General features: G+C 39.3%; 1 protein-coding gene across 8 annotated transcripts in view; it reads left to right on the top strand.

Moving 5' to 3' along the window:
- The window catches only part of TMEM156 (transmembrane protein 156), a 59,526-nt gene that overhangs the window by 43,614 nt on the left and 1,118 nt on the right, over positions 1–14,794 (top strand). For 3 of the 8 annotated variants that reach the window (XM_009206673.4, XM_003898586.3, XM_021938363.2), the window contains one exon: positions 11,532–11,637. The exons of 1 other annotated variant lie outside the window; for it this stretch is intronic. In XM_009206673.4, coding sequence (XP_009204937.1) covers positions 11,532–11,599 — 68 coding nt within the window. In that variant the 3' untranslated portion in view covers positions 11,600–11,637. Of the gene's footprint in view, positions 1–3,140; positions 3,312–11,504; positions 11,638–14,794 lie in introns of those variants that run through there. 4 more of the 8 variants (XR_004182811.1, XR_002522015.2, XM_021938360.2 and 1 more) reach the window with 3 other exon arrangements.

Consider the following 14,794-nt stretch of genomic DNA (forward strand, 5'->3'; position numbering starts at 1 on the left):
CATGTCCATATGCTGGACTGTCAAACAAATATCGACAACATCAGGTTTCCGGGATCAGAGTTTCCATCCACTCCTGCTGCGTGGGTCAGCGAAAAGTTCATTTCATATCTCTCCTATATGTCCATTAAAAAGAGTGAAATCCTTAAAACTTGAAATTCTTCACCGTTGTATTAGTCAGAGTTCTCTAGAGGGGTAGAACTAATAGGACAGATGTCTTTGTAAAGGGGAGTTTATTAAGGAGTATTGACTCACATGATCACAAAGTGGGGTCCCACAATAGGCCATCGGCAAGCTGAGGCGTAAGGAAGCCAGTGCGAGTCCCAAAGCTGAAGAACGTTGGAATCTGATGTTTGAAGGCGGGAAGCATACAGCACGGAGAAAGATGAAGTCCAGAAGACATAGTCAGTCTAATCTTTCCACGTTCTTCTGTCTGCTTTCATTCTGGCTTCATGGCTGCTGATTAGATGGTGCCCACTCAGATTGAGCGTGGGTCTGCCTTTCCCAGTCCACTGACTCAAATGTTAATCTCCTTTGGCTACACCCTCACAGACACATCCAGGAACAATACTTTGCATCCTTCAATTCAATCAAGTTGACACTCGATATTAACCATTATAACCATTCAGTATTTAACCAATATTTATTGAATACCGACTATGGGCCAGCCATTATACTAAGTATTGGTGTTATAGTGGCACATACCATATGCACGGTCCCTGCCTTTATAGAGCTTCCAGCATAGTTAAGGAGATTCTACCTGTGGTTGACATAGGAGAAGGGAAACTATATCTCATTAAGCACCTTCCATGTGTTCTGTACTTTCATGCACATCATTTCATTTGATTTCAAAAGAACTCTATTTTCTTCCTGATGAGAAAACTGAAGATAACAGAGTTTAAGTAACTGGTTCATAGCTGGTTTCTAACAGAGCCAGGATTCAAACTCAGTTCTGTCCAACTGATGCACTTTCTAGCATGCCACGTAATGTCAGTAGTGAGCTGGGAGACTGGGGGTTCAAGCCACAGATCAAAAGTCTTCCTGCTCTTTTGCATTTAACACCGGAAACTGAGACGAATCATTTTCTCTATATAAGGCCGTAAGAGCTTGTGTGTGACAATGTGAGTCATCCTCATTGTGGCATTGGCTGAAATTTTCTTGCAATTAATGTGGGTGGGTTCTGAGGGAACATGAAGCAAAAGAAAACGGAGTTTTATTGTGAAAGAGAATTACTAAATGTCAAAAGGAAGTGGATGACCCCGTAATTTATATTACACCAAAATAAAACTAATGGCAATGTAAAATTATAATTTGCAACATGTTTATGGCCGGTATAATAAAGATTAAGCAGGTTTCACTTCCTGCAGATGAGAAGATAAATTACTGGTGCCAGATGTCCTGGAACCAAGCAAGATAACATGAAAATTTAATTTTTACTTGCTTAACTATCTTGTTTATGACTCTTAAAATACAGATTTGGGTTCATAAAACAGGAAAGGTTACAGCCATCTGCTTGGTTGCAGAATGGATCAAAGTGAAGAGGATGATTCTTTTTGCAGGAAGAAATTCACAAATGTGAAGAATCTATAGGCGGACTAGGATGATTTATTCTAGTCATTCATTGAATGCCTTTACGTGACAGGCATTTATGCCAGGTCTGGAAGAATTGATGGTAAAACATGTGCACATAAACATCTCCTTCATCTTAATATAGATTGTCCCTGCCTGAACCATCCCGCCTCTCCTGCCACCCCCTACAAACCTGCTCCCCTCCCACCCTGACATTGGCTCGTTAGCTCCCATCCTTCCCATCTGATCTTGGCTTAACTAACAAAGTTGTTTCAGGCCTCCTGGACTAGGTTGATTCTCCTTATGACACACCCTTATAACGCCAGACATCTTTCTTTGCAGCGACAATCACTGTTGCTATTTTACATTTTTGTGTTATTGTGGTTTGTGTTATTATTTGGTTAGTGTTTCTTCCGCGAGCGAGTTGGCTCCTTGAGGTCAAGGACACTATCTGATGATACTCATCACTGCATCCCCAGCTCATAGCGTAATGCATATATATGGGCACATCGTAGGTACCCAATAAATATTTGCCAAATAAATACAATTCTACATTGACTGTGTTGAAAGAATGACTGCTGCTGTCTTACAAAAGCCTTTCACATACTTTTACCTCTAACTTACAACTTTTGATTATGCTTATCCAAAATAATAAAAAGAAACTGGTTAAACACTTCATCAGTTTTATCCTTATGGAGTATTACAGATATCTGCAGTGTGAATTAACCAGAAACTGAATCAGTGGCTCAGAATATTGGCAGCTGTCAGTTCAAGATGTTTTTTTCTTTTTAGTTAATTCTGGAAAATTTTGCAGTCATTTATTTTCCACCCTCATTTTATCTTCACATTGACTAGACTTGGAGCAGATGATTAGTTTTAGGATCATTGTTAATAACAGATGGAACTTTGAACATGGGATGAAGTTGGCACCTGGAATAACAGAAATCTATTTTAAGCAGCCATAATTGGTTCTGTTAGCCCGAAAAGGCTACTCGCTATCTTGGGCTTACAGAAAACTGCCAATGTTTTTATGTGATGAAAAGGTCAGAATGATGTATAGCAATATTGAAGTTCTGCATTTTCTATGGTAATAAGGAGACATAATTAAGACTGGAAGGTTTTTTGAAGCCAGATCACAGAACTGAATAAAAATCACTAAACCGTCAGAAAATTTGCACAGCTGTCTTGGCCTGAGTAATCTATGGAGATTAACCTGAATTCCTTCATTTTTGGCGAAGCTCTTGTGAGGAAACCCAAGTACTTCGTGGATAACAGTTTAGATATTTATTGCCATAGTTTCCACAAAGAGTCATGATGGCTGCATCTCCCAAAGTGTGACGGCAAAAGGAAGGAGCTAGGGACATCATTTCCAAGGTCAGCTACCCATAGGCCTCCCCTGCTGAACATATATATGGCTCCTACTAAATTCTGTGCATGCCCCCTGGAAGGGCTTAAAAGATGCTCATGAAAATATTTTTTGTGCTTGATAGTGCTTTCTATTTTTCCAAGTGTAATATATCAAAATTCACCATTCTCATCTCATTTTATCCTTACCTTTATTTTCCTCCTTTTAGCCTCAAGGCAGCCACACTAGCTTTGCAAAAGCCACAGGGAAGTGATCTTGGTTGCGCAGGTGTCAGTCCCCACTGCCAAAACTTTGAATGGAACGTGTGGGGCAAGGCCAGGACCCTGCCAGGATTGGCCGCTTGGCCGCTGCTGCCCACAAGGCTGCACAGGGGCCTCAGGTCAGTGAATCTATCTGCTCCAGTGCTTCCCTTTAGGCCTGGGGACAGCCTCCTGCAATGGCAGCACCTCAAGAAGGATCCATTGTATGATGCAGTTCACACCAACAGGTTTATTAAACCTCAAGGCCAGTGCATTCATCCATAAAGAATGATACAATTGAGAGAAATGCAGACCAGACGCTTCTGACAGCAAATGTATTTTCTCTCCCAAGACAGATCCATGTGGGAAGTCAAATCACAGCAAAGAGTTGTTGGTTAGGTCTTAAAACGCATTCCCTTACCAGACCAGGTGCGGTGGCTCACACCTGTAATCCAACATTTCAGGAGCCTGAGGTGGGAGGATCCCTTGAGACTGGGAGGTCAAGGCTGTAACGAGATGTGATTGTGCCTCTGCACTCCAGCCTAGGTGACAGAGCGAGACCCTGTCTCAAAAGAAAAAAAAATGCATTCTTTGGCAGATAGCTTGAGACCTTTCTCCCCATTTTAGGGGTAGCCTGACAAGCTCATTTAACAGAGAGGTTTTAACGTTTAACAAGCTTCAGTTTGGGAATAATTTTTTGAGGATGAATTTGTGTGTCTGTGTGCAGATCGTGTGCTGATTTTGTAGATTAAAATCAGGGGACCATTTTATATTTCTTACCCCTAAATCGTGGGTGGCCCTCTAGAATTGCTCCTTGAACTGCCTGAACCCATGCCCTGTTACTGAGAAAAATGAGGCATAGAGACGTTAAATGATATTCTTTTGATCATTCAGCCCATATTTGTTGAGTACCTATTATGTGTCTAAGGTAGGTTCTGGGGAATAAAACAGTGCCCAGAATATAATCTTTGTGCTCAAGGAGGCAGACAAATAAATAATTACAAAAAGTTGGGTAAGTTCTCATTTGGAAGTGGAGGGCACAGAGGGACATATACTGTGTGATCACCTAACCCTATTTACTCCTTCTTGGTATTTTTTTAAAAGTTACTTTTGGCTTTCCAATATAATAACCAAGTAAAATATAGCTGAACAAGTAGTTTTGGAGATAAGAGCATAAAAAAAAAGGATGAGGCAAATTCCCTTAGTAGCCAAGAGAGGCTGACTAGGATGAGGAAGTTTTAGATGTGCCTTCATGGTGGGAGATGGACCTTGTCTTTGACATGAAAATCATCAGGACCAAAGTAACGAAAACACCTTGCAAGTTTCCATTGCTCAGTGGGAATCAAAAGTTACTTGGGAAAGATGAGTTGAGGTTAGATACCAGATGTCATGGATATAAAGCACCTTTGAAAAACGATAGAAATCTTTTTCTAAAAGAAGAAAAAGAAGAAGCATCCGAGGGCTGCCTGGGCATGGTCAGGGATAGTGTGATAAGGGCTTTATTTGAGAGCATAAGGCATGGAGTTTTATTTTTAATCAAAGTTTCTCCTGCTGAAAATCCATTTTGTTCACTAGATTCAGCCAGGTCAAAATTCAGATTGGGATTTAAAAAAATTTTTTTAAGGCTCTTTGAAGTTTCTGAAAAGAAGTCATAGAAATGTTTGTTTCAGAGATTTGACAAATTCATGAAAAGACTGCTGTGAAGCTTTAAAATATTTCTGACTGTTCCTACTGCCTTAACTAGTGTTGGTGAATTAATATTACTTGAAAGAAATTGTATTTCCTATGTAGAACTAGAAAACATTTCTACCCCTTTTAGCTATGCTGAAGAAGGCATTAAAATGACATATATCCTACCTTTTTGCCTTTTAATCAATTTTTAGAAGTTTTGCTATTACCATATAAGTTACATGACTTTGGATACTGAAAGAAACTGAAGATAATGCCCCACTAGAGAATTACTTTAGCCATCATTTTGACAGGCAATCGCTTTCTGTTGTAAATTACAGTTATATTTTATGCTATAAACACCAGCAAACCAAATGAATAAGCAAATAATCAGCGGTTTGGCTTTTCAACCAAAAGAACTCTGTTAATTTCCTTGGATAATTATTTAGTTTCATGAATAGGCTCTTTTGATATCTTAACCTTTATAAAGAACAATCTCATCTGGGCACGGTGGTTCAAGCCTGAAATCCTAGTAGTTTGGAAGGCCAAGGTGGGAGAATCACTTGAGGCCAGGAGTTTGAGACCAGCCTGGCCAACATGGTGAAACCCCGTCTCTACTAAAAATACAAAAATCAGCCAGGTGTGGTGGTGCATGCTTGTAGTCCCAGCTTCTCAAGAGGCTGAGGCAGGAGAATTGCTTGAACTTGGGAGGTGGAGGCTGCAGTGAGCCGAGATTGTGCCACTGCACTCCAGCCTGGGCCACAGAGCGAAACGCCGTCTCAAAAAACAAACAAACAAACAAAACCCAACAACAACAACAAAAGAACAATCTCAAATGTCAAATTGTGGGTTATAAGATGCTTTGTTATTTGCATGGTAAATTCATTCTGAAGCTTTAATGTGCGTCAGAATCAACTTGGATGTCTATAAAACTCCAGGCTTCTAGGCCTCCATGAAGAGAGATTCTTAATTCAATAGATCTGCAGCATGCATTTTAAATAACTACCTCTGTTGATTTTCAGGACAAGGGTCTGTCGGTCACTGTACTTACTAGCTTTCTGTTGTTGTGTAACCAATTACCACACATATAGTGGCTTAAAACAGCACACACTGATTATCTCACAGTTTCTGTTGGTCAGATGTCTGTGTATGGATCTTCTGCTGAGGGTCTCACAGGCTGAAATCAAGATGTCAGCGGGACTGCATTCCCATCTGAATGCTATGCATCTATGCTCACTCAGGTTATGGAAAGAATTCATTTACGGCTGTGTCCTGAGGGCCTTGGCGCCTTCCTGGCTGCCCACTGGAAGCCGTCCTCAGGTCCCAGAGGCCACTTGGCAGTCACCGCTAGGAGTCCCCCTCCATAGGCATTTCACAGCATGGCAGTTTGTTTCTTTTTGTTTGTTTGTTTTTTGAGACAGAGTCTAGCGCTGTTTGTTTGTTTTTTGAGACGGAGTCATGAGCCAAGATCATGCCATTGCACTCTAGCCTGGGAGACAAGAGTAAAACTCTATCTCAAAAAAAAAAAAAAAATTACTTTTAATTAAAAAAAGAACTTCAGTTAAAATGTATAATTTTCTGGGAAAAAATGTATCAAACCCAACAACAGAAGATATAGAATATGTAAATAATTGTCATGGAAGAAATAGAAAATGTGTTCGTTGTCCTTCAAAAAGTAACAGGAAGAGCAGTTCACAGGAGAATGTTACCAATCTCTAAGACATAGGTATTTCCTATGGTATTTAAACTGTTGCAAGACCAAAGATATTTCCTAATTCTATTTTTGAAATAAACATTATTAATAATATTCAAATCCAAGAAAGACTGAGTCTAAAATGAAATCAGCTCGGATGCAGTGGCTCATGCCTGTAATCTCAGGACTTTGCAAGGCTGAAGCAGGAGGATTGCTTGAGCCCAGGAGTTTGAGACTGCAGTGAGCTATGATAGCACCACTATACTTCAGCCTGGGTGACAGTGCAAGAGCTTGTCTCAAAAAAAAAAAAAAAAAAAAAGAAAGAAAGAAAAAATAAATAAATCATTGAGAAATCTTACTTGTGTATATCCATGCAAAAATCCTAAATAAAACATTAGCAATCCAGTAGCACAGTTTAAAAATAACACATACACACACACACACACACACACACACACACACATACACACACACACACGCAATCCTGCCTGATCAAGGGAGCTTATTCCAGGAATTACAGGACAGTTTAACATTAGAAAACCTGTTACTCATCATCATATTTATAGAGATAAATGGTTGGTTATACTAAAAACACGTTTGACAAAATACAATGCATTTTTCATTGTAACTTCTAATAAAAATGAGATAAATATATACTTCCTTAATGTGATAAAATGATAAAATATATTTGGCTCAAACAAACAAAAAAACCCAGAAATATGTTTAATAGGGAAACACTAAAAGCGTGCCCTGCCAAGCCAGAAATTTTCTAGGATGTCTACTACTGCCATTTTATCTACCATTGTATTGGAAGTACTAGTCAATGCAGTTAGTTAAGCGATCAGAAATACCAAGTTTCAAAATTGGAAAGAATAGGTAAAATGATCACTTATTTTGCAGATGATACCATTGTGTACCTGGAAAATCTAAGATAATTCCCTAAAAAAATCATATAAAAGAAAAATTCAGTAAGGGACAGGGTATAAAAATATTTTAAAAATCAATAGGATCCACCTATTTAAACAATAACCAGTTAGAGGATACACTGCATATAAAACAATTATAAATAGATAAAGTAACTAGGAATAAACTTAATGAGAAATTTGCAGGATCTTTCTGAAGCAAACTTCAGTAAAATGCTGCTGAGTGACATAAAAATGACTTGAATAAAGGAAAAGTGTATCATGTTCTTGAAGAGGAAGACGAATATATAAAGATGCTAATTCTTCCTAAATAAATAAAAATAATATCTTTTGAAACAAACAGGTTCATTTCAATATCCCTATGAAAAGTAAACTGTGAGTAGTAGCCAGGAAAAAATTGAAATGGAAGAATACAGGAGAGGTATTCAGTCCATCAAGGTACTGGATTACCAACTGACTGGTATTGGGACGACTGAGTAATCATTTAGGACAACAAGTTGACTCAATCAAGATCTCACACTCACATTAGGGTGACTTTTAAATGGATCAATGATCTTAAACATTATAAAAGTAATAGAAGAATCAATGCTATGACTCATTTATAACTGCAAAATTGGTCTTTCTAATCATGACGGTAACTCAGAGAAGAGACTCATTAAATTGACTATGTGGAAAAAAATGTGCACAGCAAAAAAACTATCACAAGCTAAGATAAAAGACCAACAAGTAATAGGCAAAATTATTTGCAGTTTATTGAGTAAGCAACTAAATCTCTAGTAAATAAGGAGCTTCTAATAATTGAAGAAAAGACCACAATCCAGTAGGCAAATGGTGAAGGATAAGACTGGACTGCCTACAGAAAAGGAAATACAAATGGCTGGCACTTACACACATGAAAGGCTGCTCAGGGTGACTCAGAATAAATTCTTCCAGAAACAGTTTTTTTGTGTGTGAGCCTACTATGTGCCAAAAATATTAATAATATTGACCTTCTGGATATAGAAGGCAGTGAATCCCTACCCGCTACTCCCCAGACAAAAAAAAAAAAAAAAGAGACAGGGCATGGTGGTTCATGCCTATTATCCCAGCACTTTGGGAGGCTGAGGCGGGTGGATCACTTGAGGTCGGGAGTTTGAGACCAGCCTGGCCAACATGGTGAAACTCCGTCTCTACTGAAAATACAAAAATTAGCCAGGTGTGGTGGAACACACCTGTGATCCAAGCTACTCAGGAGGCTGAGGCAGAATTGCTTGAACCCAGGAGGCGGAGGTTGCAGTGAGCCGAGACTGCAGTGAGGCTAGAGTGCACTGCACTCCAGTGACAGAGTGACACTCCGTCTCAAAAGCAAACCAACAAACAAAACAAAACAAAAAGATTTTTGCTTCATGGAGCTTACATTCTAGTGGAAATGCAAATTAAAGCTACACTGAAAAGCTATTTTTAATCTATCAGATTGGAAAAATCAGAAGTTTGACACCACATTCAATACAAAGCACAATAGGAACTCTCATACCTTATGTGTCAGAGGGTAAATTGGTACAACTTCTGGGATAGCTAATTTGGTAGTAACTATCAAAGTTACAATTACATAAGCCATTTGATCCAGAAAATTATTCCTAGAAATTTATACATTTACTTATACAGGAGAGAAATGATGTATGTGCAATGTTTATTGCTAGAGGGTTTGCAATATCCAAAGATTAGACATAATAGAAAGAGGAGGCTGTTTACTTGATGATACATCCATGCAATGGAATACTGGGGAGTTGTAAAAAGAAATGAGAAAGTGCTATGTGGGAAGATGTCTAAGATATATTGTTAAGTATTCATATGCATATAGTATACATATATTTTCATACCAATTGGGTATGGTGTGAAATGTGTATATATATATATAGTAGACATATATTTTTTACCAATTATGTAAAAAAGGACCAAAATAGCATATACATAATGAAAGTATAAATTATATACACAATGTATATATTATATATACATACTCAGTATATATAGTATATACATATATAGTGTATTATACATATACAGTGCATATATTACATATATATACACACATATATAGAGTGTATATATGTAGCATGTATATACACACAAACTGATATACAAAAAACTAATAACCTGGACGGGTGCAAGTGGCTTACGCCTGTAATCCCAGCACTTTGGGAGGCCAAGGAGGGTGGATCACAAGGTCAAGAGATCGAGACCATGCTGGCCAACATGTTGAAACCCTGTCTCTACTAAAAATAGAAAAAAAAAAATTAGCTGAGCATGGTGGCGCAGACCTGTAATCCCAGCTACTCTAGAGGCTGAGGCAGGAGAACTGCTTGAACCTGGAAGGTGGAGGTTGCAGTGAGCAGAGATTGTGCCACTGCACTCCAGCCTGGTGACAGAGCGAGACTCTTTCTCAATAAGAAACAAAAACAAAAACGAAAAAACCCCACAAAACACTAATAACTTTGCTTACCTGTGGCAGAAGAAGAAAAGAAAGTAAGAAACTATGTGAGGTGGTGGGAAGTGATTTTCTGGGAGACTGGGGAAGAGGCAGCCATTTTCCTAACTGTTCCTTCTTAGTTTTAAAAATTTTAATCATGAAAGTGTATTCCTTATTCAGAAAATTAAATTTCAAAAATATTATTGAGGGAAATTTTCTAATTAAAAAAATATACCAGGCCGGGCATGGTGGCTCACGCCTGTAATTCCAGCATTTTGGGAGGCCGAGGCGGGCAGATCACCTGAGGTCAGAAGCTCGAGACCAGCCTGGCCTACATGGCAAAATCCAGACTCTACTAAAAATACAAAAATTAGCTGGGCATGGTGGCATATGTCTGTATCCCAACTACTCAGGAGGCTGAGGCAGGAGAATCATTTGAACCCAGGAGGCGGAGGTTGCAGTGAGCTGAGATCGCACCATTGCACTCTACCCTGGGTGACAGAGCGAGACTCTGCCTCAAAAAAAAAAAAAAAAAAATCCCAGAGAAGGTTCTACAGTATTTCTGTACCAGTGTTTGATCATCTTCATGGACAAGAAGCATCATTTTCTTGAATATACTAAATCTCCCTTTCTGATTTATCTTCTTAAGCAATCACCCAAATTTCTCTTTAAATTGTAGGTCACCTTGGCTGGGCATGGTGGCTCACACCTGTAATCCCAGCAATTTGGGAGGCTGAGGTGGGTGGATCACCTGAGGTCAGGAGTTCCAGACCAGCCTGATCAACATGGGAGAAACCCTGTCTCTAGTAAAAGTACAAAATTAGCTGGGCATGGTGGTACATGCCTGTAATCCCAGCTACTCGGGAGGCTGAGGCAAGAGAATCACTTGAGCTCGGGAGGTGGAGGTTGTGGTGAGCCAAGATAGCACCATTGCACTCCAGCCTGGGCAGCAAGAGCGAAACTCTGTCTCAAAAAAAAAAAAAATTGTAGGTCACCTCAATTCAGGGCTTTGTATCAAAAGTAGAGATGTCTATGAAACAAAAACTCAATTCTTAATATTAAAGCTAGAAAAACAAGACCGTGGATCTCAGGAGAATGAACGAGAAGCCATGATGTAGGAAATAAAGTTTCATCTTCCACCTTGAAGTCAGCTGAGGATAATATTAGAGGAATTTTATAAAGTCACACAGTCATGAGCAGGAAGACAGATTAGAATTCATCTAATCTGTAACTTTGCTTCTTGGTAAAATTGTCCCTGAGATCAAAGACATCATTAATATTCTCCTTAGGGACATATTTCAACAAAATGTGATAGAATAAAATGTTTGCAGTTTCCAAACGAAGATTCTTTGCTTTCTACTTGACATTGGACTTTAAATTTGTTCTCTATGTTGTCTTCCTTAACTATGCTTCAGGTCTTTGTGCCCAGGACGTGGGGCAAGCGGTTGAGAGAACTGGGTGAAAGGTGTTAGAGAGGTAGGCAGGAAAATTAGAGAGGGTGGAAAGTCCCAAAATCCTTTCTAGAGGTCGAGCATGGTTCTCTTGCTACACTTACTACATTAGAATAAGCATGTCTCTTTTTGCTATTTACTAAATATAGACTAAAACAGTTCTCCTGCTTAAACAGCAGGGACCACGCAGAGGCTGCCTTTGGATGAAGTCCAGGAAGTGCTTCCCCCAATACCAGAACTATAAGTTACTTCCGCAGTGTATCCGTGAGATCAATATACACGGTGAGTGATTATTTGGCTTTATCGACTTTATTCATTATAAACACAGATAGATTCAAGGGGGCACAGTTGAACCCCAACTCCATTTCTGTCTGGTAGGAGGTAGAAAATGATGAATTTGCAAAGTCAGTTCATATGAATTAGATGACATGAAATAAAATGACTATTTTCTCCAAGATCTAGGAAGGATCAGTAGATGGATCTCTTAGTTTTTTAAACTGCTCCTGAGATGTTAGCTTATCCCTTGACCCTGTTTTTCATGGAGTTGAGCCATAATTTAGTTAGACTATGAGAAAACAGAGAATGAGATGTGTAAAGCAAACTGCCTACTCCCCGATATTGAAATAAAAACTTCTCTAAATGTAACATCTGATAATCTAAATTAATGCATATTGATTTCCATGTATTTAAGTCTAAAAGTATGGTCAAAAGTGTTGAAATTTTTTTCATTTATTCATCAAATCTTCCTTGAAATTTTTTTCATTCATTCATCAAATCTTCCTTAAGTAGCAATTATGTTAAAGGCACTAGGAATAGCCATTGTAGGGAGTATAAAAATTATAACAGGGAAGGGGAGGGCAACTAGCATTTATTAGTACCCCTCTTATTGTGCTTTGTGGTAATTGGTTATATAATTTACTCTTCAGAATACGTTGGTGGTTATCACTCAAGGTACTCTCAGGAAATTGATATTGTACTCAAATTGAATACCTTGAGAAGAGTTTAATGAAGGGCATATTAAGCCAGGATGTGGGAAAAATGAAAAGGGAGAATGCAGCACCCTGAGACAAGGAATAGTGGGGCCCTGCTACTGTCTTTAAGACTAAAGGGGAAAGAAACCCAGAGAGACAGAGACAGAGGCAGACATGCATGCATGTGTACACACACACACACACACACACAAATGTGTGAGGAGGGCTGTTTGACAGGAGCTGTGACATTTGCTCAAGGGACACTATAGCCTGGGGTCACCCTGAAAAGAGAGAATAACTATCCCAACTTTGGGAACTCTTATGCACTGTTGGTAGGAATGTAAGCTAGTATAGCCACTATGGAAAACAGTAGGAGATTTGTCAAAAAACTTAAACTAGAACTACTGTTCCATTCAGCAGTCCCACTACTGGGCATCTACCCATAGGAAAAGAAATCACGGCAGGGTGCAGTGACTCATGCCTGTAATCCCAGCACTTTGGGAGGCTGAGGCGGGCAGGTTGCTTGAGCTTAGGGGTTCAAGACCAGCCTGAGCAACATGGTGAAACCCTGTCTCTACAAAAAATACAAAAATTCGCCAGGCATGGTGACATGTGCCTGAAATCCCAGCTACTGGGGAGGCTGAGGCAGGAGGATCACTTGAGCCTGGGGAGTTGAGGCTGTAGTGAACTGTGTTCATGCCACTGCACTCTAGCTTGGGAGACAAAGTGAGACCATGTCTAAAAAAAAAAAAAGAAAGAAAGAAAGAAAGAAACAGAAAAAGAAAATAAATCACTATAGTAAAGGGATACCTATACTCATATGTTTATTGTAGCACTATTGACAATAGCAAAGATATGGAATGGACCTAAGTGCCCATCAACAGGTGAATGGATAAACAAATGTGGTCCATATACGCAATGAAACATTTGCTGTAAAAAATGAAATCATGCCATATGCAGCAACATGGATGGGAATGGAGGTCATTATCTCAAGTGAAGTAAGCCACGGACGAAAAGGCAAATATCACATGTTCTCCACTTGTAGATGAGAGTTAAAAAAATTGATCACATGGAGGTAGAGTGGAAAGATAGAGAACAGAGACTGGGAAAGGTAAGTTTTGGGGAGAGGATGAAGGGAAATGGATTAAAGGGTACAAACGTACAGTTAGGTAGAAGGAATAAATTGAACATCTGAAAGCACAGTAGGGTGACTATAATTACACAAAAATGTATTGTACTTGGGCTACAGATACCCTAAATATTCTGACTTGATCACTAATCACTGTGCATTATATACATAGAACAAAAGTTAGCAGGTACCTCATAAATGTGTACAAACAACCCCAACTTTGCCATCCTTTCTTCCTCTAATGTGCTAGTACTCCCCCATTGACCAAACCCAGTCAGAGCCAGAGGGCACTAGAGCCCAGTGGAGGCAGTTATGTAAGTTGACCTCCCAGGGCACTGAGCAGGGTGGAAACGAGTAGAGGGCAGATCGGGAGAGATAGCCAAAGGGATCCAGCGTAGATGGCTCAATACGCCAAACTGAAACTAAGTGCCAAGGATCTATCTGTGTTCAAGATTAAAGAGAGGCGGGTCTTACTACTTTGGGTCTCAATGCAACCGGGGTCTGCTGTTGGCTCAGAAATTCCTAAGTAGCATATAGTGTAGTCATATGATTGTGTCAATGATATATTACTGGATATTATTATGCTTGAGACCTCTGATTCTGGTTCTTCATTCTGGGATGTTTATCTTTGCATCTGAAGGGTTCCTCTTTCTTTGTTCATTCACCAAATGATTTTTGACCACCTACTGTATGTTGAGAATTCTACTCATTGACAAAAACAACAATGTAGTCAATGGAGGAGTCAGATTAGAAAACCCCTAATTCCAATAAAGACTCAAGTAACATGACAGAGGGATTCACATGGGAAGAGAGGGCCTTGGGGAGCACAATAGAGAGACTCCTCCTTCAGAGGACATGATGCCTAGCGTTTAGATGTTCAATAAGGATTTGTCGAGTGAATGAATAAATCCCAATGGCTATGTCTCTGTGCTAGAATCATGGAATGTTATAAGTGAAAGAAACTAGCATGAACACTTACACTTTCATTTGATAGATATAGAAAATAAACCAAACATACTGTAGCAGCAGATGTTAGAGGAGACTCTAGGTTTCCTTGGTCCTAGGCTGAGAAGTTTGTTATCACTGAGCACATTGTCTTCTTAGGGATATAATGGGGGATGCCATCGCATCACACAGAATCAGCCCTGGGGTCACCCTGAAAAAAGAGAATAACTATCCCAACTTTGGGAACTCTTATACACTGCCGGTAGGAATGTAAACTAGTATAACCACTACAGAAAACAGTATGGAGATTTCTCAAAAAACTAAAAATAGAACTACTGCTCCATTTAGCAATCCCACTACTGGTATCTACCCAAAGGAAAAGAAGTCATGGAAG

This window comes from Papio anubis, chromosome 3 (assembly GCF_008728515.1).
Source record: "Papio anubis isolate 15944 chromosome 3, Panubis1.0, whole genome shotgun sequence".
Lineage (NCBI taxonomy): Eukaryota > Metazoa > Chordata > Mammalia > Primates > Cercopithecidae > Papio > Papio anubis.